Source organism: Patiria miniata, unplaced genomic scaffold (assembly GCF_015706575.1).
Source record: "Patiria miniata isolate m_02_andy unplaced genomic scaffold, ASM1570657v1 HiC_scaffold_22, whole genome shotgun sequence".
NCBI classification, from domain to species: domain Eukaryota; kingdom Metazoa; phylum Echinodermata; class Asteroidea; order Valvatida; family Asterinidae; genus Patiria; species Patiria miniata.
Window position 1 is genome coordinate 6,669,675 of NW_024037061.1, and position 26,218 is coordinate 6,695,892.

At 40.7% G+C, this 26,218-nt stretch overlaps 2 protein-coding genes across 8 annotated transcripts; one reads left to right on the top strand and one right to left on the bottom strand.

Annotated features, from left to right (window-relative positions):
* Positions 1–1,237: 1,237 nt before the first annotated feature.
* Positions 1,238–14,052, bottom strand: LOC119730600 (zinc finger protein 91-like). Of its 6 annotated transcripts, XM_038203587.1 has the most exons (7): positions 12,532–12,715; positions 11,278–11,477; positions 10,618–10,767; positions 9,690–9,866; positions 8,639–8,803; positions 5,455–7,859; positions 1,238–4,746 (listed from the first exon to the last, which is right to left on the bottom strand). In XM_038203587.1, the coding sequence occupies exons 1-7, from the start codon at positions 12,536–12,538 to the stop codon at positions 2,310–2,312; spliced, it is 5,541 nt and encodes a 1,846-aa protein (XP_038059515.1). In that variant the 5' UTR covers positions 12,539–12,715; the 3' UTR covers positions 1,238–2,309. The 6 variants fall into 6 exon arrangements, with proteins under 6 accessions (XP_038059515.1, XP_038059511.1, XP_038059512.1 ...); XM_038203583.1 differs by lacking the exon at positions 12,532–12,715 and adding an exon at positions 13,958–14,052 and having other exon boundaries at positions 1,238–7,859; XM_038203584.1 differs by lacking the exon at positions 12,532–12,715 and adding an exon at positions 13,084–13,194 and having other exon boundaries at positions 1,238–7,859.
* Positions 13,329–26,218, top strand: LOC119730601 (zinc finger protein 62 homolog). 2 transcript variants are annotated; one of them, XM_038203588.1, is made up of 10 exons: positions 13,329–13,496; positions 13,971–14,198; positions 14,684–14,848; positions 15,314–15,469; positions 15,766–15,936; positions 16,385–16,552; positions 16,987–17,154; positions 17,850–18,011; positions 18,523–18,699; positions 20,856–26,218. In XM_038203588.1, the coding sequence occupies exons 2-10, from the start codon at positions 14,007–14,009 to the stop codon at positions 24,504–24,506; spliced, it is 5,010 nt and encodes a 1,669-aa protein (XP_038059516.1). In that variant the 5' UTR covers positions 13,329–13,496; positions 13,971–14,006; the 3' UTR covers positions 24,507–26,218. The 2 variants fall into 2 exon arrangements, with proteins under 2 accessions (XP_038059516.1, XP_038059517.1); XM_038203589.1 differs by lacking the exon at positions 18,523–18,699.

Genomic DNA, 26,218 nt, shown 5'->3' on the forward strand with positions numbered 1-26,218 from the left:
AGGATAAATAGCGCCCTCAATCGGCAGACCCATCGCATTTTTGACGAGGGGCCGGTGGGGGGGGGGGGGGGGGGGGCGCCCGGTTATACGGGGGAGCTGGGGGGGCTTTATCCCCAACCCTCCAAGACTTATGTCTAGCCCCTCCCCCCCCCCCAAAAAAAAAATCCATAGAAAACAATGGCAGCAGCAAATGTTAGGTGACGTCACGCACAAAGGATTTCTCCACCCCACAAAACACCCCACCCCACACCCCCCAAAAAAACCCCAAAAAGCTCCATGCCCCAAACCATGGAGGAACTAACCATGGTGTGCTGTTTCCTGATGGATGCTTTGCCAACTATACAATTCTGATCAGATTCAAAGAGGTGGTTATAGGGAAACACCCCCCTACACATTGTTCATGCATCCTTCTTAAATTTGGAGAAGTCTTACAAATACGGAAGACGGATAGTGCCACTCAATGAGTGTGAATATATTTTTTGGTGCGTGTGAATTTTTTTTTTTTTGTACAGCAGCCGCCAGATAACAAGTGGCAGCCGCCACATAAGAAAGTGAAAATATTTTTTTTGTACAGCAGCCGCCACTTATTATGGCGACTTATGTGGCGGCCGCCACTTATTATCTGGCGGCCGCCACATAATAAGTGGCGGCCGCTGTACAAAAAAAATATTTTCACACGCACCAAAAAAATATATTCACACTCATTGAGTGGCACTATCTGTCTGCCGTATACAAACAACTGTACAACAAACAAATGATCCTATGGCCTTTAATGAAGCTGGTCACACCACAGGGGCGGAACTATAGCATCAGGCAATGGTGAGAGGGGGGGGGGGGTGAGTGAGGGGAGTGCTACTGCAGAGGTCTTGAAATCCACACATCACATATTTTGAAAATCCAAATAGTTTATTTTAAGGTTCCTGTTTAAAATTACATTTGCAAAACTCAGCATATTCAACAAGGTTTTTAAGATTTAAGTAATTCAATAGAAAATACCAAAACCACCCTGTTTCATGAAATACATGTATGCTATACAAATATTATACAAATATTGAGTGGCTCAGAGTGAAATGGGAGGAATATTATCGCAAGGTAAAATCTGGACTTTTCCATTTCATGAGGGAAAGCCGAGTGAACTGGAAAAGTCCAGATTTTACCGAGCGATAATATTCCTCCCATTTCACAATAAAAAGCCACTCAATATTTGTTTTATATAACTGACATATAGATCCTTGTAATTTGATATATTTGAACTTTTATTTCAGTACAAAATGGGTGGAAAATGTATTTCTCTCTTCCAAACCACCCCTTCACGAATATGTTTGAACCCAACTCGGTAGCGCTGGCTCTTTGGAACAATACGTGCTACCCGCAATGTTGAACATGCACACCAGCATGCATTTGCACACAAATACTGCGTCATGGAACAAGAATGATCCTAACTGTTCAAAAGTATTTCCCATTCCCCATGGGCGAATGGGACTTTTTGAGCCCCGGCGTGAATGGGAGCAATAACAAATGTCACGTGATGTGAGTTCCACCAATCAAATGACAAGGATCTGAATGTCACTTATATAAGAACTAATAATATACAAAGAACTTAATCAATGCCAATAAAACACTTGCATTCTCTGGGGGAAAAACAGAATGGTACTAGAAACATATGGTTTTGGTTTTAAGAAAACATCACATTCAATAAACAAAACACTGTAATTATGAAGTCTCATTAATAATATAATCAATTTAAGGCACTTAGGATGCACAGCAAGATGGTTTGTCCACAGTGTCATGTTGGAGTCATCCTCTGTAAGTTTGACATCTCATTTAGTGCAGAGGATAATGCTGTTGGTTTTTTCTTTGCAAGTCACCCGTCACTAAGCGCAAAGGCCTCTCAAGGTGAGGAAAAGAACAGACCAAAAGTGAACGATAGAAGATTAAGTTTAATGTGAGAGATGTGCATTCTGAAACTGAGATAGGTTATTGGTATGTGGAAAACAGTATGAAGGCAGGGGATTCTAGAGTAAGGCAGCGTGTGGCAAGAAACTTGAAGAAAATACATCAATGGAATTGGCTTAGGGATAACGACAATAAAATGATGGCAAAGAACAAATAATGTCTGTTAATTTGTAGAACAGTTGTCACAATGAGGAACAAGCCAAATAGAAGCTACACGAATATGTCAATTCTTCGGGGCACAGTTTAGAAGACAAAACAATTCATTATTAAGATCGAGCATGAAAGTATGTTTCTTAAGATGTAGTGTTTTTCAACAGTTTTCTGATTTCTCCTGAATTATACTTTAATTGAATTCAATCAGAATCACTATGTGTTGTTTTCTTCCTTCGACCAGGACGATGTACTTTCATATGTGTCCTGAGATTGTCTTTGCGCAGACATGTCTTGCCACAAATCTTGCAGGCCAGTACATTTTTTCGTGTGTGGATAGCAACGTGCCTCGACAACCGACCACTGTGTGTGAATGTTTTATCGCAGTACTGACACAAGAACGACCGGTCACGATGGGAATGAGACTCTCTCTTGTGTCGGTTCAGAAAAAAGAGGGCAAGGAAGCCCTTTTTGCAGATGTCGCAGAAAAATGAAGGCTTTTCTCCAGTGTGGTACTTCTTGTGGTACTTGAGAGCCATCTTGGAGCGGTAGGATTTGCCACAAGTGTGACAGGCAAACGGCTTCAGGTTCTTGTGGACGAGCACATGATATGCCAAGGAGCTAGCACTCGGGTATCTCTTGTCACACAAGTTGCATGCAAACAGTCTCAAGTCGTGGCTTTCGCTATGATAGTAATTCATATGTGCATCAAGCACAACACGGGTGTAGAAGGCCCTATCTTTGCATAGGAGACATTTGTACGTCCTCACTTCTGAGTGGGTCTTTTGATGAACTTGGAGAGATTTCTCATACAAAAACCCCTTGCTGCACTGCGTACATTGGAATGGTTTCACTTGTGTGTGTTCGTAGCCGTGCCTCACCAGGGCACGTTGTGTTGGGAAATCCTTTTCACAAGTGTCACAGCGAAATGTCTTTACTTTACTTGGCTTTGGGTGCATTTTACGGTGCTGTTTGAAGTCTTTAGAACTTGAAAACGTTTCAGAGCATTTCTTGCACTTGAAAACTCGATCAGGATTGTGAGTTTGCTCATGATCTTGTAGAGTTGATCGCCTCACGAATGCTTTACCACATGTGTTGCAAACGTAGGGTTTAACTGTGGCATGAACCTCTTGGTGGGAGCTCAATGTACCCTTTGTTTTAAACCTTAAAGGGCAGAGTTGACACTGATATGGTCTCTCTGCGCTTTGAGTCTCTTTATTGACAGGCTTCTCGGCAACAACAGTCTCTTGACATCCATCCTGTTGGGGTCGGGAGTGCATCCTACGATGGATTTTAAGATGATGAAATCGAGAGAAGGTTTCAGGACACTTTTCGCATTTAAATAATCCATCCTTATGAATTTGTTCGTGATCTTGAAGACTTCTTTTTCTTGTGAACGTTTTACCACATTTATGACAAACGTATGGTTTGACAGTGGCATGAACTTCTTGGTGGGAGCGCAACGTGCCCTTTCTTTTAAACCTTAAGGGACAGAGATGACACTGATGTGGTCTCTCTGTGCTTTGTGTGTCTTTATTGACTGGTTCCTCTGCAACACTTTCTTGACATCCATCATTTTGAGGTCTGGAGTGAATCTTACGATGAATTTTAAGATCACGAGACCTTGAGAATGTTTCAGAACATCTGTTACATTTATATACACGATTTTGGTCGTGAATTTGTTCATGTCCTCTGAGAGACCTTTGCCTAATGAAAGCTTTACCACAGGTGCTACAAACATATGGTTTCACAGCGGCATGAACTTCTTGGTGGGTGCGCAAATTTCCTTTCCTTTTGAATCTTAAAGGGCAAAGGGAACACTGAAACGGCCTCTCATCAGGAACGTCGGGTTGGTCAACATTTCGGTTGACAGAATCCATGAATTGCTTGTCAAATGTGACTTTTCGGAGATGCTCATCTACAGATTCAGAACTTCTGATACAAACGTTGTGACTGTGTTTAGATGCAGCTGACAGAATGGCTGACTGATTGTGAATCTCGTCCGAGTTTTCCATGAGTTTCATCGATTCCATCAAAAGTTTGTCAAGAGTGGCAGGTGATGGGAGTTGCTCATCTAGCTCAAAACTCTTGGCGCAAACATTCTGACCGCTTTTGCCCGCAGTTGAGGGAGTGGCTTCATGATTTTTTATGAGTACCACTGGGTGCATCGGTGATGTGTCAAGAGTGTTTGTTAGGAGTTGCTGGTCTAAGTGTAGTTCAGAACTGTTGGTACTAACATTCTGAACGTTTTCACATGCAGCGGATGGAATGGCTGACTGATTGTTGGTCTTTTCATGAGTTTTTAATTTATCGTCAGAAATAGCACAATCGTACGACTTGAAACTGTTCCCTCTCCTGTGGTAGTTCACATGTTCTCTGAGACTTGTTGTGGTGTTGTAAGACTGATTACAGACATAGCAAAGGAATGGGCTTTCTAAGGAACTGTGAGCTTGGGCTATGTGCCGGTTCAGAACAGAAGGCTGGGTGCAGATTCGGGAGCAAAAAAAGCAGGCAAATTGATAAATGTCTAGAAGGTGTTCTTCCAGGGTGAGTGCTGCCTCAGTATGGAGCAATTTGTGCTCAGACAACTCATCCTTGTTGTCGGTAGAATTTTGTGTCTGACCCTCAAACTTGCTTGATGTGTCACTGTTGCCAAGGTTTTTAACAACATTCTGATGAACTGGATTCCTTAGCAGTTTTGGATGTAACCGTTGATGGACTCTTAGCTGTCGAAAGCATGAGAAGATTTCAGGACACCTGTTACATTTAAATACCCCGTCAGGATTGTGTGTTTGTTGATGATCAAGGAGAGTTGATCGTCTGGCAAATGCTCGACCACATGTTCCACAAACGTATGGCTTTACACCGGTATGAACATCTTGGTGCGATCTTAGTGTGTCCTTTTTCTTGAATCTTAGAGGGCAAAGTTCACACTGAAATGGCCTCTCTGGGATCAAGTCGCTAAGAACTTCATCATGGAGGACTGAATCTTGCGACTGTTTATCAAGAGTATGTACTGGAAGTTGTTCATCAACGAGTTCAGGTCTGCTCGTACAGACCTCCTGATGAGCGTGATCAGTTGCCGTGTGTGGAACAGCTGACTGAATGTGAGTTTTTTGGTGAGTACTTAGTTTCTCGATATCAGAGAAAGTACAACCACACAAATTACAAGACTGGCTGTTGCCAAACTTCTCAATTTCCAGAGCTTTTGCTTCCGGAGTGCTCTCACTGTTTGAATCAAGTGCTGGCTCAGTACATGTATGGGGCAATTTGCGCTCTCGCAACTCATCCTTGTTGTCGGCAGAATTTTGTGTCTGACCCACAAACCCTGTTGTCTCTGGGCTTGATGTGTCACTGTTGCCAAGGTTTTCAGCAACATTCTGATGAACTGGATTCCTTAGCAGTTTTGGATGTAAACGTTGATGGACTCTTAGCTGTCGAAAGCATGAGAAGGTTTCAGGACACCTGTTACATTTAAATACCCCATCAGGATTGTGTGATTGTTGATGATCATGGAGAGCGGATCGTCTGGCAAATGCTCGACCACATGTTCCACAAACGTATGGCTTTACACCGGTATGAACATCTTGGTGCGACTTCAGTGTGTCCTTTTTCTTGAATCTTAGAGGGCAAAGTTCACACTGAAATGGCCTCTCTGGGATCAAGTCGCTATGAACTTCATCACGGAGGACTGAATATTGCGACGATTTATCAAGAGTATGCACTTGGAGTTGCTCATCAACGAGGTCATGTCTGCTCGTACAGACCTCCTGATGAGCGTGATCAGTTGCCGTGTATGGAACAGCTGACTGAATGTGAGTTTTCTGATGAGCACTTAGTTTCTCGATATCAGAGAAAGTACAACCACACAAGTGACAAGACTGACTGTAGCCAAGCTTCTCAATTTCCAGAGCTTTTTCTTCCGGAGTGCTCTCACTGTTTGAATCAAGTGCCGGCTCAGTACATGTATGGGGCAATTTGCGCTCTCGCAACTCATACTTGTAGTTGGCAGAATTTTGTGTCTGACCCACAAACTCTGTTGTCTCTGGGCTTGATGTGTCAATGTTGCCAAGGTTTTCAGCTGACTGAACGTGAGTTTTCTGATGAGTATTTAGTTCCTCGATATCAGAGAAAGTACAACCACACAAATCACATGAATGACTGTTGCCAATCAGACTGTTGCCAATCAGGTTGTTGCTTATTTGTTCTGGCAGAATGGAACTGGATCCGTAAGACTGATTATGAGGGAAGCAAACAAATGGCATTCCTAAAGGATTCTGAACGGCTATTACGCTAGGAACTTGCGGGTACATGATGGTTACAGGGTAATAGTAACAGGGAAAGGGAGCACTTCCTAGATTTGTTGCCAAAGTGCTACTAACGTTCATATCAGGTACTGCTTCTGCATGGGATAATATGTTTGCTGGTAACGCTTCATTGTTGTTCAAACAAGTTTGTTTTTGGCCAACAACTTCTGTTGTCTCTGAAACTTGTACATGCATGTCACTGTTGACAAGGTTAACGGGAACATTTTGGTCACCTGGAACTTGCATGTCACTATTGACAAGTGTTTCGGGAACATTCTGTTGAACTGCATCCTGTGGCAGCTTTGAATGCATCCGTCGATGAAATCTGAGTTGATTAAAGTTTGGGAAGGTTTCAGGACACTTCTCGCATCTAAATACTCCATCAGGATTATGAGTTTGTTCATGATCTTTGAGACCTCTTTGCCTTATAAAAGCCTTTCCGCATTTGCTACAAGTGTATGGCTTAATGGTGGCATGGACTTCTCGATGTGAATGCAAGGTGTTCTTGGTTTTGAATCTTAAAGGGCAAAGGTCACACTCAAATGGCCTCTCTGGAACTAAAGTGTCTGTGTTCTCTGCAGCATTTTGGTCGCCTGGAACTTGCATGTCACTGTTGACAAGGGTTACAGGAACATTCTGTTGAACTGCATCCTGTGGCAGCTTTGAATGTTTCCGTCGATGCAATCTAAGTTGCGTAAAGTTTCGGAAGGTTTCAGGACACTTCTCGCATCTAAATACTCCATCAGAATTATGAGTTTGTTCATGATCTTTGAGACCTCTTTGCCTTATAAAATCCTTTCCGCATTTGCTACAAGCGTATGGCTTAATGGTGGCATGGACTTCTCGATGTGAATGCAAGGTGTTCTTGGTTTTGAATCTTAAAGGGCAAAGGTCACACTGAAATGGCCTCTCTACAATCGAAGTGTCTGCATTCTCTGCAACATTTTGGTCATCTGGAGTTAATGCACATGCTTTGTTATGAGTTGTAGCTTCATGCTCTTTTAGATGAAAACTGGTATCAAAAGCCTCATTGCAAGTAGTGCATGGAAACCTCTGCCCAGTTCTTGAGTGTCGTTTGATGTGTTTCTGCAGATAGCATTTCTTGGTGAATGTTTTCGAGCAAATGTTGCAGATGAAACAGTGCATGACGGAGTGGATTTCCTCATGGGAACGAAGGGAATCTTTACAGGAGAAGATTTGGTTGCAAGTTGGACAGGACAAGCTCGTGGGAGTCTGAGGTCGGGCTGCATGCAGGGTAGCGATTCCAATCTGGGCACTCGAAGGACCAGCTGACGATGGATCCGTTAGCATGGCAACAGAGCAGCCATATTGAGCAGTCATCAACATGCTTTCCTCTGATTGGTCAATGCTGTCAGACTCCTCATGTTCGTCGTTGTACATCATTTCCTCTGATGTCTCCATTTTCACTGGCTGCTGTGAAGAATCCTGTTACAGTAGGCAATCAAAACAAACCACTAGATTACAACTTTTATACATATGTACTTACAATTCATTAAATACCTTTCCCAAGAAAAAAAATAATATGGGATATTTGTCATTTCAATTTGATTTGAAAACAATCTTGATTCCTCATTTGAATGACAAAAGTAAGAGTCATCAATATCATGATTATAGGAATTAATTACATAATTTTTAGATTGGAGGCACACAAATGAGCAGAAATGTTTACGCTAACCCAGCTATATGTGGTGAATTAAACATTAAAATTTAGTTTACAAAATTGTTCAGGCAGGATTTGAAACAAAGGGGTAGGGGTTGAATAATAATCTGAAAAAGGGGAAAAAAATCGCCCAGTAAATTTTGCACTTCTTCACACAAACAAAGTAGCATTTGTGTATTTACAACTCGTACATATTTCTTTTCATTAGGGCAAAAAAATGGGAAATCAGATCATTCCCACCAAATGATGCATGTGATCGCTTCTCCGTTGCTCAACAAGGAGGTTCAGTGCCACCAGTAGCCTTACAAAAATAGTGATGAGTTTAGGAGCCAATCTTTCGGGGCCTACATGTACATGTTGTTCCCTAGTACTCACTAGTTGGGCAATAGAACATCTATGGCATAGGGTAGTTGTTTTGCTCCCAGTTGGACCATTGACTAATGAAAGAAGCATGTTTGGTTTGTACGTATGCATGAGGCTTAATAACTTATAATCTCCTCGCTAGTTAATTACAATGTATGCCATGAATGGCATTTCACATTACCTGTTCATATGATGGTTGAGTAGCAGGTATTTCTCCATCGCACAGAGCATGTTGATACTCATTGGATTGAGGCAAATTCTCTGGGAGCACCGAATCTTTTGTCTTTATATTCGGACAGATGGTGGAATCTACTGCTGACTCTGACGGTTGGGGTGTCCAACTAGACTGTAATATAAAAAAAACTTGATTAAAATTCAAGAACTACCGTTTATCCTTCCCCACTGCTTTTTTCCTCCATGATCCCAATTCTGGAAGATCTACACTCTTCGGGAAGGTCTACGGTCACAGAGTCGCTCACTTTATGCAACATAATTTTTCATAAACCAAAGTTTGAAACCTAGCCAATGTAGCCAGGAGTGCATTTATGTGAACAGCTCTAATGTTAGCAAACATTGGGAATATTTGTGCAAGTGGGAGTGAATGATAGCCACCAACAAATGGCAAAGATTAGCGGAAAAGAAGAAGGCATTTTCGAGTTGTTTGCCATCTTTTACAAGATGGCCGACTGACACTCAGTGAACCGTCGGAACTGAATTTGCCGTTTTCCATATCAAAAAATCTCCAGTAAATTCATATATATCACTACCAAAATTTAACTTAAACAGTTCATGCGGATGACATGTATACACACAAAAGTTTTGGGGTATTTGGAACGGATGACGGATAAACATGCAACGAGCAAGGCCAGAAATATCTGTCTGCGACCCGCTCACAGCTAGCGAGGCCAGAAACATCAGGGTGTGCTACCCGCAGATGATGGCCTGAACCCATCTGGCATCGAGGTTCGTGAAAACAATCCCAGGCCTAGGTCTGGTCAATGTCAAAATAATCCTGGCGCGAACTGGTTAAAGTCGAGACCTTCAGCTGCCACCTTCACATTGAGACTGGCAGCACAAGTACAACAATTTCTCAATGGTATTTTTGTTCCACTTTGGGTTGGCATGTTCATAAGAACCTAGGCAACGTTGACGCAAATGTGCACATGAGTGGCATGCAGCCCAATAAATCTACAGCACTAATAGGTATGTCAAAAACACATGGTTCTTATTACCTGCTCTAATGGAGATGATCTGTTCTCCTGGATCGCTGTCATTGAACTGTTAGTCTCATGACAACCATACGATGCATGAATACATTCTTGAAGTCCTGGATCCTCCGTCTTGAGATGGAGACCACTGGCAGCGTCGGCTGGATACTCTGTTACTGGAGGATGCATCATCAAGTTTGCCTACATGTATGACATCATTAAACAATATCACAAATCAATCATACAATAAATTTTAAAGGGCATGACATGAATCTTACTTCGGAACATATTTTTGTGCGTCTTTCTACTCCTCTTAAAACTTTATGAAAATTATTTGACATCCCTATTGGTTAATATTATTGAAAAGTGTACTTTTTAAAACATTTCAAATTGCCCATGCTTTCAATGACAAATGAGGGCGCTGTTGCTGTGATGTCATTTCAGGAAAACACTACTGTTCACTTCAGGTGTTTTCTTTTCAAATTGTGACCTAAAATTTGCTCATTGAAAACATTTGTGAGAAAACTTTGCTCATTGGTTTACTGTCATGTACTAAACCAATAACGAATTACCAAAGAACAAAAAAATCAAAGCAAAATATCAAAAATTCTGGCAAATTTTGGTACTGAAATAGCTGTGTAACATTGAGGTTTCAGCCTAAAATGACACACTTTTGCTCATGAATATGGAAATTTTTCTAAGCATAAAAACCAAATAGGCACCAAAATGCCCTTAAAATGGCAAAATAAAAATTGAAAATAAGGTTAAATGGGACACAAAGGTGCATTTTCAAGGATTGCATTAAACAATCACATTACATGTGCCCTTTAATAAACACTGTAGTCTTTGGCCCTGGGCAGGCCAATTATTGATATTTTAATCCTGTGCCATACTTGATTGCTACTAGATTCAACATGGCAAATACAAAGCAATAAAAGATGATTCAAGTTACCTGAGATGGTTTGGTAGCAGATGCTTCTTCATTACACGGGGAATGATAGTGTGATTCCAGAGAGTTGTCGGAATATTCTCTCTTAATCTCAAACATGCCTGCTCCATCCATTGGCTCATCTGAGACATGTTGCTGAGATGTCCAACTTGCCTGTGCAACAATAAGAACCATATCATTTTATGGAGTCAAATAAAACAATGAAAGCCCCCTCACATCTAACCGTCTTGAAACAACTGAAATCTAATCTAACATGTTGCAGTAGTTTGATAGATTTTAGGACTTTTTGAGTTGTAGCCTTTGTTACTTTAGATGCATGAAGCTTTATTTCCAAACTATTTTGGATACACGAAAAGTGCCCCCGAAGACTGACTGAGTGTCATTCCAGAAAACAGATGTTCTAGGTTCCTACATGTATGCCTTCCAAAACATAGAAACTGATCAACTTATAAACAAAATAAAAAAGAGATACATGTAAGTCACCCTTTCAGATTGTCTTTCTTGAGTCACCAAAAAAAACCACCAAATCGTCAGAAGATTTGAACAACTCTAAAATGCAAAAAAAATGTTCACCTCTCTAAAATCACAATTTATTTATTCAACATGAGTTGCTCTTAGAACTAATTTTCTGAGTGACTTCAAAAAACCTTGTTTGCTTTGTACCTGTGCTGCAATGGTCCTATTCTCAACAGTGTTTGTATCCATGCCTGAGCTTGGCATGCTTGCCTTAGCCTGTTCCGCACCTGAGACATCATCACTAGTATAGATGTCAGCAGGTTCAGCTTTGATGGTTGTTGCCTCTTCTTTGATGGTGGGTGCCCAACAGCCAGTAAAAGTGTCTTCAAAACTTTCACTTTGCATTGCTGAAAAATCACGAGTGTATACAGACAGTTAATGGCAGGTCAAAACACTTACAGTAATTGTTATCATTCAGTGATTCTTATCAATCATTGATAATTCTTATCATTCATCTACCTACCTTCTGTATTTAAAAAAAAAAATTAAATGAGGGAAAAATTCAGCCCGGAAAATATTTAAGCATTCACTCACTGAGAAAACACTTGGATATTTTCAGACCATACTCACAGGTGTGTGTCCAAGGATGGAACTCTTTCCCAATCCACTATCCAGTGAGTTACAAAGTTGCCAAGACTTTAGAGTAGTTTGAGTAGACATGGAAGTGTTCCCAATTAATCCAACGACTGACATATTGCAACTGAACACAAAATTTAATTTGCTGTCTTGGCATACGACTGGGTAAAAACTGGCTGGAGTTACTCAAGCTAGGTAAAAACCATAGAGCTATATTAAATTACTAGAGCGCTAACTCGTCATTCTGTGCGCGGAGACGCTTTGAAGCCCTCCTGGGCGCAGACATTTTGAATTCATGTGCGTGTTTGTAGAACATAATCATGAACATAATAAAATTAGATGGATTAAATTTTGAAAGTGTACTCTACATGCAATGCGCAAGTAGAAGATACACAAACAACTTAAAGCGCGTCCTGACGGTTAAAAAAAACAACGCGACGGCAAAAAGCATCTGCAGCGAATACGCGCACATGTTGCGCTGTTTGCGTAGAGCAAAATGACACACTCATTTGCTGATCATGCATTTCGGTTTTGGGCGTATTTGGCTTCAGTAACGCACCGGTATGGAATACAAACGCAGATATGCGAATAGCCGTACAAAAGCCATACAAATTGTCTAGGTCTCCATAGGTTTGTGCACAAACATAGATGCGTCCAGCAGGCATTACTTTGTACACGAAGTTAGAGCTCTAATTTAATATAGCTCTATGGAAAAAATAAAAATAAAATCATGAAATTATGTGTAACTTGCAGAAGGGAGCAAGGAAAACAATACAAAGGACACAAGTACTATTCTTTACAATGCCAAACAAGGAATAACCATACCCATCATGCAATTGCATGCCCGTTTAATATCCGTTCGTTCATATCAATTATCATACACACATTGACACAATGACAGATTTTTCCCTTGAAAGTTGAAGGTTGGATACCGGAAGCATATTTATGACAGCGCGCTCGTGTCAAGTGGTGGCGCTGTTGTACAACATACAGCAGCTGCGCGCGCGCGCTGAACCCTTGCAATTTTCTCCACGTGCCCTGGAAGTATATTTTTCATGTCAGCTGACAAAATAGGCTTTGAACAGTAAAATTAAGTCTGCCTTGCCTGTTTTCTTGTTTTGTTTTGTTTTATTGGTGAACATGATTGAAGTCAGCTCGATTGCTTGATCTTTTTTTGTCTGGGAACTTGTGCCAGGCAGTTTTGGGCAACTTTAATATTCACAATAACTTAAATGCACTTACCATTTTTTGCGCGCTTAACCGAAATTGTTAACTGATTAAAATCAGCCTGACCATGGCCTGACACAGCCTACTGCTTAGTTCTGATTTAATATTTTGATTTTACTAGTTTTTAAGCGCAATAGTTGCCGCACATACCTTACTATGGCAATACCATCACACCGCCGCGACTGATCTTGCGGCGAGCTAATCCTCAGGTTGCCTTTGTCATCAAACGACCTCGGCTAGTCTATAGGATTTGTTGCTTTATTGTTAATGGATTGTGAAGTGAATAGCTAGCAGTGGTAGGGCCTACGTTCAAAGAGGATTACTGCTTTCACCGAACTGGCATTGTTGTACCCTTTCTGTGACGCCCGAACTGTAGGACATAGGCCTATATGCCTGCATGCATGGTAGCAGTAAAGTATAAATGAGGACTTGCGTATAAAAAGTGTTCGCAAGTCATGCAAAGTCCATTTTGTTTTTCAGCCTAATAACATTGCATGGCCAAATTATTGGAATTGGACAGTAAAATTGTATACCTGCTGGTGAAAAATGCATCATAAGTGAAGGTAAGTAATAAATAAGGGTGTTGATATATATTTTCCATCACGTAGGCTAAGTAGAGCGCATTAATAATGCATTATTCCTGATACACCCCAACCAGACTTAGTTGGGATATAGTGGTCTCAACTTAAATTGGGCCCATCCCAACTAACTTGGTTCCAAATGTAGTAAGTAGGGACCGTGACATCCTGGGAGCTTAAGTTGGGACTATAGCCTAGTACTAGGCCTAGTTGGGGGCGAGCATAACACTGTTTTCACCATATAAACTCAGTAATGCCGGTTAGATATTGCAACCATTAAAAGGCACACTACATGTTAAATATTTTGTCATAACAGAAATTCCTTAAGATAGGCCATGATTTGTCACTATAGTGTTTTGGACACAGCCAGCAATTTGGTTGTACTTCAATACAACGTTTTCTTCTCCATTTTTTTGTATAACTGGTATTAAAATTCAAATGTCTACCTTTGATTTTCAGTGAAGATCAAGTAAGGTGTTCCCCGACAATGTACATATGAATAGCTGTGGGATAACAATGGAGAATGCTTGGCGGTATAGGACTCCCAGCGTTAAACTTGAACCTCAAACAGTCCAAATGGCACCGCCGTATTATGACAATGGAACAAACAGTGGACATGTTGATTTCAGTTCAAGTCATAATATCAACAGAGCCATGGGTGCCGCTAATAACGTCATCTATCAGCAGGTAATGGGAGCTTTGACATTTGCACTATGACCTTTGCACTGTTAGGTTGAAAGAGAGGCTGCATGAGCAACCACATGCATGAATACGTTTAGATTTAAAGCTTGGCTACCCTTAATATTGAACCCATTAGCGCTCTATGGTTATATTACAGTGTGATACAATTCTGTAATACAAGTTAATACAAGTGATAATAGGCAATTAAACATGTATACATTCAAATAGCTAACTGGTTCCACTGTTTGATGTATGATTAATTTAATTGATTTGAGTTCATTTTAAGCTGAAGATGGCAAAATCAAATTGAGAATGTTTCAGTTCAACTTGAGCTCAAAAATGATTCAGTCATCTTATTGTAACCTTATGGGTTCAATTTGATGAGGGGCCCTGCATTTGCTTCTGTATATCTAAGATATTTTTTTGAAGTAGCCAGTACAGATATGTCACTTGATAGTCTCAAAGTTAACCCAGCATGCTTTTCATTACAGTCAAGCTGGATTCCCATGCAAACTGTGGCCGATTTCCAAATGAGCGTTGCCAGGATTTCTCACATCATGAGAGATGGTCCTAGACTTCCAGGGTATTCACTTCAATCAAACATCCACTATGCCAATTACAATGCAGTGCCTGCAACCCAGCCATCCTATCAACAGGTCAGGACAAATTCAGAAAAATAGCAGAATTAAACAAGATGTGGTTGATCGCTGAAGTTTCCTGTTAAAACCTTGTCTACCTCCTCCTCTCGTTATTGCCCATTTGACATGTTACATTCTTCCTTTTATTTATTCCTAAATTGCCAAAATCCTTACAATCCGGAGGATGAGGAAGGTAAAGGCCAGCAACTTTTATTTTATGTGGCCTGATTACCCTTTCTTCTCCTTTAAAGTGTAAAATTATACATGGTACAACATGTTTCCATATGTTTAGATAAATATCCAGAATTTCCAAATTGAAAAAAGAATAGAATGCTGGGCTTAGTATGGGAGGATAAATTACCATTCTGGATTGAGTTTTCTGTATAAAGCAACATATGGCAATAGTATGAAGTTACCTGGAGTTTGAAGAGCACTACTAGTACAGGTATATAGCTAACTTAATTTTGTTTAATCTTTACACAGTCAAGATGGAGTGCCCAACCGTTGCAGGGACACTACCCTATGGTTGCAACCAACAGTCTTCATGTCGCGACAGAAGATTCAGTCTTTTCAGCAGTTCCACAAAGTTATTATGCTCCTTGTAGTTCAATGCCGACTCCCCAACTATCCCAGGCACAGGTAATCTGAAAGGTCCTCTATGGCTGCAATTCAAAGCTATTAAAGTATTGAGATGCAACATTTTCCATTTGTGCATTAATAGTGGTACAGTGAAATCTTGATAAGTCAAACCGTAAGGGAGTAGGTTCAAAATTTGACTTAACAGTTGTTTTGAGTTAAGCAGGGTTGTATATCATTGTTATACTTCTGAAGGCAATGGATGCTTTTTTGGACTTAAACAATTGTTTTGAGTTATCAGAGTTTGAGGTATCAAGATTTAATTGTTGTACAAATTTGAAATAATTTTTACATTGCAGTCGAGTAATTGGGCACCCCAGACGGTAGTGACAGAGTTTCCATTTGATGCAGTTAGCAGACCTCAAATCAAGGTGGAAAATTCAGGCTTTTCAGAGTTTTCACATCAGCCAGATGAAATTAACCATGCCCCATACAGTGAAGCAGCTGAGACCCTGTCATCTTATGAACAGGTAAAAACAATGTATTAAAGTTAAAAAGTGCATCATGTGGATAAAGGCTACCAGATTCATATTCATGTGATCAAGATAATATGTGAGGGGCGGGACTTGGATAAATGGGAGGGGGTGACCATTATTTCTGTGTGAGTGATAGCGAATGTGACAACTTACTTGTATTTTTGAGAGCTGCATGAGGTCCCCTGCTTGATCATCCAAATAAACCATCCAAAATTGTCAATGTAGAGGAACCAAATGGATTACTCTTTGTACTTTCAAATTTCAGGAAGCTCGGGCCCATTCTCCAAAAAGTTTGTGATGGATTTTGAAAGATCGTTGTAAAAGGTCTGATATGAGTGCAGTTGATAGCCATTATTGTGTTGTTGTGTTGATATGTGAACTGATTTATTCTTGCATAAACATTGCTAGTGAAAATGTGAAATCATGCATTTTTACATTTCAGTCAAGTAATTGGGCACCCCAGTCAGTAGAGACTAACTTTCCAGTTGCTACAGCCAGCACACCTCACATAAAGGTGGAAAATTCAGGACTTTCAGAGTTTTCACATGGAACGAATGATTCTCATACACCATATACTGAAGTGCCTGAGGCCTCGTTGTCTAACGAACAGGTAAAAACAATTTAATATACATGTAGTTCTATATCGCAAAGTGGATTACCAGATTCATGTGATCAAGATAATATGTGAGGGGCAGGACTCTGGGATAAAAGGGGGGGGGAGTGGCCATTATTTCTCTGTGAGCGATAGCGAATGTGACAACTTACTTGTATTTTTGAGAGCTGAGCTCCCCTGCCAGATCATTTCCAAATAAACCATCCAAAATTGTCACTGTACAGGAACCAAATGGATTACTCTTTGTACTTTCAAATTTCAGGAAGGTCGGGCCCATTCTCCAAAAACTTTGTGGTGGGTTGTGAAAGATCATTGTTAAAGGTCTGACATGACTTCAGTTGATGGTCATTATTGTGTTGAGATGTGAACTGATTCATTCTTGTATAAATATTGCTAGTGAAAATTTGAAATCATGCATTTTTACTTTGCAGTCAAGTAATTGGGCACCCCAGTCAGAAGAGACCAACTTTCCAGTTGGTACAGCCAGCACAACTCACATAAAGGTGGAAAATTCAGGACTTTCAGAGTTTTCACATGGACCAAATGAGTCCCATACACCATACAATGAAGTGCGTGAGGCCTCATCATCTAATGAACAGGTAAAAACAATGTACTAATTTAATATCGCAAAGTGGATTCAGGTTACCAGATTCATGTGATCAAGATAATATGTGAGGGGTGGGACTCTGGTATAAATGGGGGCGGAGTGGCCATTATTTCTCTGTAAATGATAGAGAATGTTACAATTATTTTTTTTTCTTTTTTGTGAGCTGAGGTGCCCCGCCAGAGAGTTTCCAAATAAACCATCCAAATCTGTCATTCTCTGCACTTTCAAAATTTAAGAGTCATCGGGCCTCTCTCCCAAAACTTTGTGGTAGACTAAGAATGATCCGTGATATTTTGAGGTTCTCCTGTAAGCGAAGTTCAGACTTTGTCAGCTTTATCAATGTTCAATCTGACGCAAGGGCGGATCCAGGGGGGGGGGCCAAAGGGGGCCATGGCCCCCCCTAAAAACGAAACCAATTTTTTTTTTATGTGACATCGCAAAAAAGGCAGGCAATGAGTACACCACCATCTTTTCCTCAAAAAAACATTGGTTAAAGTGGTCAGAAATTGCCTCAGATCGCACCACAGAGCATCTAGAATCCAAAAAAATTTCGGGGCCCTTAAGCGGGCCCCGAACCCCACGCCGTAATTTTTGGACCCGCTTTTTTGGAGGACCAAAAATTTTTTTGGCCCCCCCCAAAAATTGTGTTCTGGATCCGCCCTTGATCTGACGATGCTTTCATTGCAGACAAGTTGGATGCCTCCTCAAGCAGGCTTCCCAACAGATACAGGCAGCAGCGCTGACATTAAGACAGAGGATCCAGGACATTCAGAGTGTTCATATCAATCTGGAGAAAGGACAGTGGAAAGTAGGCCTACAGTGCCTACAATACAGTCATCTAATGAAAAGGTGAGAGTCCAGATATTAGCTTAGATTGTTCACGATTGCTTAGATGTTGTGGACGCAATGGGCCAGATTTAAACCATTCATTGGCAGTAGTGCCCAGCTAACGATTGACAGTGAGTCTTAGTCATCAGTGATCAGTCGGTAATTAAGTTAGGTACAAAGATGACACATGGTTTAGCAAAAATTCTCACGTTTGGGTCGCAACACTGAAAAAAATATGTCGTACAGGTGTGCTGAAGAATAGTTGCTGAGGCAGTAATCATTTCTTTACAGTGATGTACTTCATCCTGACCTAATGTCAACACCTATAAGTATTGTGCTGGTTCAAGGAGATTGATTTCTTACTCTGTTTTTATAATCTGCAAATCATTAACTTTTGTACTATGTAATTAAGCAAACCATTGAATAAATGTTCCTCTAATCAAAAACTTGTTTCTCCTTGTAATTCTCAAAAACAATACGTGAAATAGAGAATGAAAAAAAATAATAACTGTAGTTGTTTTACTTTCGGCAGGATGATTTTGAGGTGCAAGAAAGTACTGTAAAGTTCAACCAAGATGTGAAGGAGACGATTCCTGATCATTGTCGTGACGGCACTTCAGCTGCTCCATCTTCCTTGGCCATGGAGGAACGGGAACAGGAAGCATCAACAGAGCAGGACGGAATCAACAAGGACCATTCTCAAAATCCTGTAAGTTGGTCCTGTCCCACTTGTAGTCAAATCTTCTCCAATAGAGATTCCCTTCGCTCCCACAAAGAAATCCATTCCGTCACACACTGGTTCATGTGCAACATTTGCCTGAAAACGTTCGCACAGAAAGGCTATCTCCGTAAGCACATGAAACGACATCATTCCAACAACTCTACTGATGAGCAAGGGTCTTGCAAAGAAAGTACGGAAATATCCAATGTTATTACTGAATCAAATGGAAATGTAGATTATCCTGGCATAGTTCAGACAAATTCTTCTGGTATCTCTGAGATTTTTCACAATGGCACTCAGAGCAGTAGTGAAATGAATCCTGCACATGTTCCATATTCATGCAATATTTGCTCCAAAGAATTTAAACAAAAGCGCTATCTACAAAGACACTATCGAAACCATCATGCACCCAACCGAGAAAAGTTTGTGTGCACTGTGTGCGATAGAGTTTTAGCAACCAGAAGAAGTCTGAGAGAGCACACAAATATCCACTCTAAAGAAAAGGAGTTCCCTTGTGACAAGTGCGAACGTGTCTTCTACGTCAGAACATCCCTCAAGAATCACAACGTATCTTGCCATGGGACACAACTTGAGAGAGAAGCTGGTGAAGTGCCTTCTCAACCTCCTGAGCCAATACCATGTAGCATTTGCTCAAGAGAATTCACCAACCAAAAAAAGTTGCAAAGGCATATACGAGACAGTCACTCAGAAAAGCCTCAACTACCTTGCTCTTTGTGCAGTAAAATCTTCACAGAGAAATTTCGCTTGAAAGAACATATGAATATGCACCTTAAACAGAGAAAGTTTTCGTGTGATTTGTGTGCACGTGTTTACTTTAACCCATCATCTCTCAGAACACACAAGTTGACCCACACTAAGCCACCGCCAGCCCCTAGGAAGCTTCCGCAATGTGAGATCTGTCAGCATGTGTACCCAAACAGGGCAAAACTTGCTGACCATGTTCGGATACACACTTTGGAGAAGCCATTTCACTGCAGTATTTGTCCTGGAAAGTTTAGAACAAGACAAGCTCTCAAATGGCACAGAGTGACTCACTCGGACCAAAGACCATTCCTATGCAATGTCTGTAACAAAGCCTTCCGTAGAAAAAGCCACTTGAATGAACACGTACGTACTCATGATACTAACCGAATTTACAAGTGTAAGCTTTGTCCGGAAACATTCCAAAATTCGGCTGACCAAAGAAGACATAGAATGACACACCCGAAGCCCCTTGATCATAGAGAGAAACAGTTTGTATGCAGTGTTTGTTTCAAAGGATTTGTTAGCATGTCCCGTCTGAAACAACACGGTTTGACACATGTGACAGTGAAACCATTTGCATGCGGGGAATGTGGGAAGTGCTTCAAGGTACAGAGAGCTCTTCGTTTGCACAAACTAAGCCACTCCGTTCCAAGAAATTACAAATGTCCAATCTGCGAAGATCGAGCTTTCCATCACAATCATGTTCTGCAAGCGCACATGAGGTACTTCCACTGTGACAGTCACGACCTTAAACTCTTTGCTTGCCACTTGTGCGAGAAACGGTACCCCAGTAAAGCAGGCCTAAAAGAGCACGTTAGGAGACACTCAAACGAAAAGCCTTTCACTTGCGACATCTGCAGTCGTTCCTTTTATACATCCCGTACTTTACGTAGTCATCAGGTTACTCATTCCCACAGCAGGCCACATGCCTGTGACATCTGTGACAGAGCCTTTAAAACAAAGTCCATGTTAAGATGTCACCTGGGAACACATTCTAACAACCGACATTTCTTGTGCGAGATATGCGGGAAGAATTTCACCAACAAAAGTGGATTAGCTAAACATGCAGTGATTCACTCTGAAACCAAGCCGTTTGTCTGTGAGGTTTGTGGTAAATCGTGCTCGAGGAAAGACAATCTCAAGACCCATATGAGAGTACACAATCCGCAGCGACAGAAAAAACAAGATGTTGATGCAGAATCAGCTTAATGTAAAATGGCAGTTTACCTTTTTTATGCATTTTACAGCTCCCACCATGAAGTAAGTCTATGTTATTGCTTTGGAAACATGTTATTCAGGTCTTTACGCGTTTCTGTTGAGAAATTAGGGTGCATGGCCATTCTTAAAACTTGTTGAACATCTGTGTTTGGAATTGACAGGATTATCCTGAGGGGCTGGTGTCCAACGATTTCACACTCACTGGAGCAGACTGCACTTGGCTTCCAGATGATAACTACTCATCAAGATCCCAAGATGAAAACCTGCCTGACTATTTTGTAGCCTCGCAAGCTTCAAATGAAGAGATCCAAAACAATGGCAGGCAATTGCAGAACTGGTTCTGTCCAACTTGCTATGAAACCTTCTCAAGTTCTGATTCTCTGTCAACTCACCAAGAACGAGTACACTCATCTGGCGTGCGTTGGTACAAGTGCCAAAACTGCTCGGAAACTTTCACAACACCACAGAATCTCAAGACGCATGTTGTGAATGAACATACCAATGCTGGTGAACGTCCGTTTGCGTGTGCCATGTGCAGCAAAACCTTTAAGAGGACAGGCAATCTTAAGGACCATGTAAACATCCACTCTAAGGAGAAGAAGCTATCATGTAAAGTCTGCAAACAGGCCTTCCTCAGTCGAGCGGCACGTTCTAGGCACACAAAGTCCCACAATCAAGAGAAGCAAGATACAGCAGTTGATTTCAAGTTTGAATGCGAGCACTGTCAGTTCAGATTTCCAACTAAATCTAAACTTACCGAGCACATGCGTTCCCACAGACCACGAAGACATTTACCGTGCAAAGTCTGTGGAATGGAATTCGAGACAAAAGAGGATTTGAAGTCACATTCCTCATCAGTGCACTCCAGTGATGCATCACTCTCGTGCAGTACTTGCAATCGTAACTTTTCTTGCAAGCAATCTCTGAAGATTCACATCCAGTCAATCCATGATAACAAAGATAGACCGTTTAAGTGCACGCTGTGCGATAAAGCCTTCAACAGGAAAGATATCATGGAAGAGCATGTGAATCTCCACACAAAGGAGAAAGTCTACTCTTGCATCATCTGCCAGCACTCTTGTTACAGCAGAGGAGCACATCGGATGCACATGCAATATCATACTCTGGATGACGAAAGCACTGTCAATGACAAAAATGTCACTTGTAAGCACTGCTCAAAAATATTCCCTGACAAAGCTGCACTTAAAAAGCACATGCGTTCTCACTCAAAGAAAAGAGAGCTTTCATGTGCGGTTTGCTTCTTGACATTCAGAACGGAAGCATCCTTGCAATTGCACCATGCAGTTCATGTCGATTCCAAACCCAAACAGACAAGTGAGAAGTCAAGTCAAGAACATAGCGAACCAGAGAAGCTGTCTTCAGTGCCCTCAAGTGATGCATCACTCTCGTGCAGTACTTGCGATCGTAACTTTTCTTGTAAGCAATCTCTGAAGATTCACATCCAGTCAATCCATGATAACAAAGATAGACCGTTTAAGTGCACGGTGTGCGATAAAGCCTTCAACAGGAAAGACATCATGGAAGAGCATGTGAATCTCCACACAAAGGAGAAAGTCTACTCTTGCATCATCTGCCAGCACTTTTGTTACAGCAGAGGAGCACATCGGATGCACATGAAATCTCATAATCTGGATGACAACAGTGCAGTCAACGATAAAAATGTCGGCTGTAAGCACTGCCCAAAACAATTCTCCAACCAATCTGCACTTAAAGAGCACATGCGTTCACACGCAAACGATGGGGAGCTTTCATGTAAAGACCATTCTTCGACATTCAAAACGGTAGAATCCTTGCAAGTACACAATGCAATTCATGCCAATTCCAAACCTGAACAGTCAAGTGAGAAGTCAAGTCCAGAACATAGCGAGCCAGAAAGGCTGTTATCAGTGCTCTCAAGTGATGCATCACTCTCGTGCAGTACTTGCAATCGAAACTTTTCTTGCAAGCAATCTCTGAAGAAACACGTTAAGTCAATCCATGATAACAAAGATAGACCGTTTAAGTGCACGCTGTGTGATAAATCCTTCAAAAGGAGAGACGTCTTGAAAGAGCATGTAAATATCCACACAAAGGAGAAAGTCTACTCCTGCGTCATCTGCCAGCACTTTTGTTACAGCAGAGGAGCACATCGGATGCACATGCTATCTCATACTTTGGATGATGAAAGTGCAGTCAATGATGAAAATGTCACTTGTGAGAACTGCCTAAAACAATTCTCTGACAAATCTGCACTTAAAGAGCACATATGTTCTCAATCGGAGAAAAGAGAGCTTTCATGTGAGGTTTGCTTCTTGACATTCGAAACTCTAGCATCCCTGCAGTTGCACCATGCAGTTCCTGCTGATTCCAAACCCGGAGATTCAAGTGAGAAGTCAAGTCCAGAACATAGCCAATCAGAGAAGCTTTCTTTTGGCACTTGCTCCAAAGTCTACTTTTCCAGACAAGCTTTCAAACGTCATACCAGGTTGTCTCATGATGTAACCACTCAACGATTGCCTTGCACTATGTGTGATAAAACCTTCAAGTGCCGTGCTAGCTTGAAAGAACACACGAATACTCACACTGAAAACAAAGGATACCCGTGCGACATGTGTGAATCTGCCAGCTCTACTAGATTTGGACTTCACAGACATAAAGAGACCCATAGTATCGAGGAACTCGAAGCTGCTGCAGAGAAAGAAATCCTCCAGAGATATAAACAAAGCCACATTGAAGGGAAACCAATCAATATATTCACTTGTCTGATTTGCAAGGAAAAATTTCAGAGTTCTCAGTGTATTGAGGAACACTTGCAAAGACATGTCCTTGAAACTCTGTTCGACTGTTCAATCTGTCCGGCAACTTTCAAGTCAAGATACAGTCTGTCTAAACACAAGATAGCTCACTTCAACGGAAAACCATTTGAGTGTAGTAACTGTGGTAAAGCTTTCCGCAAAAAAAGCCACATGAAAGAACACCAACTTATTCACACACGGGTCAGAAAATTCAACTGCACACAATGTCCAGCGACGTTTCAAGACTTTGCAGATCTCAGAAAGCATCGCGAGACCCATCCGAAGCCACAAGAAGTCAAGAAACATGAGTGTAAGATCTGCCATCAGAAATTTTTGAGACCAAACATCCTTCGGATTCACGCCTATAAACATACCAAAGCCAAACCGTTTTCTTGCTCGATATGCAGTAAGAAATTCATCGGAAAGTACTCATGTCAGCAACATGAATTGACACACAGAATGGAAAGAAACCACAAATGTCCAATCTGTGGAGTTGCCTTCCACTATCCCGGCCGTCTCAAAATCCACATGAAAAACTCTCACAGTGACAGTCATGACTTGAAACTCTTCGCATGTGACCTGTGTGATAAAAGATACGGGCATTCAGGAACATTGACAGCTCACAGAAAGACTCACTTTGATCAGGAACTGTACTCGTGTAGTCTCTGCGACCGTTCTAATCTATCCAAGAGAGGACTGAGGAATCATCAACGCAGTCATGCAGCCAATCAAAGAATCTACCCCTGTGATAAATGCGATAAAAAATTTAAGACACGCCACAATTTAGCAAACCACCTTGCAAGTGCAATCCACTCAAATGTGCGTCCCTTCTTGTGCCAGGTATGTGGCAAAACATTCACTCACCTCGGGAGATTGAGGAGACACGCACTTGCTCACTCACAAAACAAAAGTTTCATCTGTGAGGTTTGTGGGAAGACATGTTCACGGAGGGACAACCTCCGAACACATATGAAAGTACACAATCCTAGTCGACAGAAGAAGGTGGAAGGTATATAATATGGATCTACACTCATGTATGATGTTACATAATGTTATTTGGATGTAGGTTGACGCTAACAGAAGATGACAATATAATTGACCTGAATCTTGGATGTAGTCCAGTCCATCACAAGTCCCTTCCAGTCTATCAAAAGTCCATCACAAATTCATCACATCATCCCGTCCAAATTCAAATTACAAGATTTCTAAATGTGCTTTGTATTAAGGCATTTCTTTCTTTTTTAATTCATGCACTTTTTTGTGACTGCATTTGTTGTGGGCTCGACTACATCCCGATCAAAGTATATACATATATTGTACTCATGTCCCAATGTGACAGAAACACTCAAATAGAAATTGATTGGACATGATTTCTAAATTATGGGCAGATTTCGACCGAGGTTGAAGAATTAATGTCGATCACTGATTGAACCATTACATGGGTGTCAGAAAAAAAATATCCCAAACCAGCAACTTAATCTTGTAAAATTGGTCAACATCATTCTTTGTCAATTTGTTGCAATTTTAACCCCTTTTCTTCATTTTAACTCATATCTGTGGTTGTTGGTCGTGTAAACATGTATATGTGACAAACATGTATTAAATTAAATCAAATTGTAGTTTGTATTGTTTATTTGTTTTGTTTTTTAACTATTTTTTATTGACATGGATTACACAAAATGTGGATTTTGTTGTCGGAGGCTGATACACACCCAGACAGGGATTCCCACACTTAAATTCTGGTCGGTGATAACTGCGTTCACTGAAGTTTCGCACATATTTGTTTCCCTCCAACTTACTTTACTTTATGTTTATTGTGGTATACGTGTGGCAGTTAAAATATGTTGTTGTTTTTTTTTTGCTTATTTTGTTTAACAGTGGAGTAAATGTTATTCGAGCAATACGTATTCTCCAAGATTAAATTACTTAAAATTATATCTGCCAGCTGTTCTCACGTCTGTACAAGTAGAAACACGGAGAAAAACTGGAACACATTACAGCTATCGATGTCATGTATGTAAAATAAGGCTATATTCAATTGTGTATGTTAGAACCTATTTTTCTATCTTTGAAAATGAGTACAAATATAACGTCTAAACCTCGGAAAATATGATCTAAATTACTAAAAATGTAGAAATTACCAAAGTCTTTCGATTTAATAAGCGAAAAATCAGTAAATATTATTTTTTTAAAATAAAGAACAGGGTTTCGTATAATCGGCAGCATATACAGTACTTTGTACAAAATGTATTATGTAGGATATTTATATTTGCATGAACTTTATATGCTAATCCAAATTTGCTATTATCGTCAAAAATACTGGGATAACTCATGCCTGATTGACCTCTGGAAGTAATATAATTCATTTGCTGCATGTGCGTTCTGAACGTGCCACTGAAGACGAGTGCATTGCGTTGGTGCTATTAGGGAGGTCCCAGGAATTGTGAACAATGTTTGGCTTACACAAAAACGAAGGCGCTAGTTTGTTGAAACTGACTTGAGAACCAAGCAAACGCAACATGTATGCAATGTAGTTTTTTACTTAAATTTGTAGTATAAAAAACTAATGAAATGTTAAACTTTGTGTACATATATTTTTAGTAAATACTTTTCTATTTTTTGTCACTTGATGTTATATATCCAGATATCGACCAAATACCTCAGCATTCTGTAATTATCAAAAACCGTTCTTTTAGAGATGCCTAATTAAAAGTCAAGGTGAACGTAAA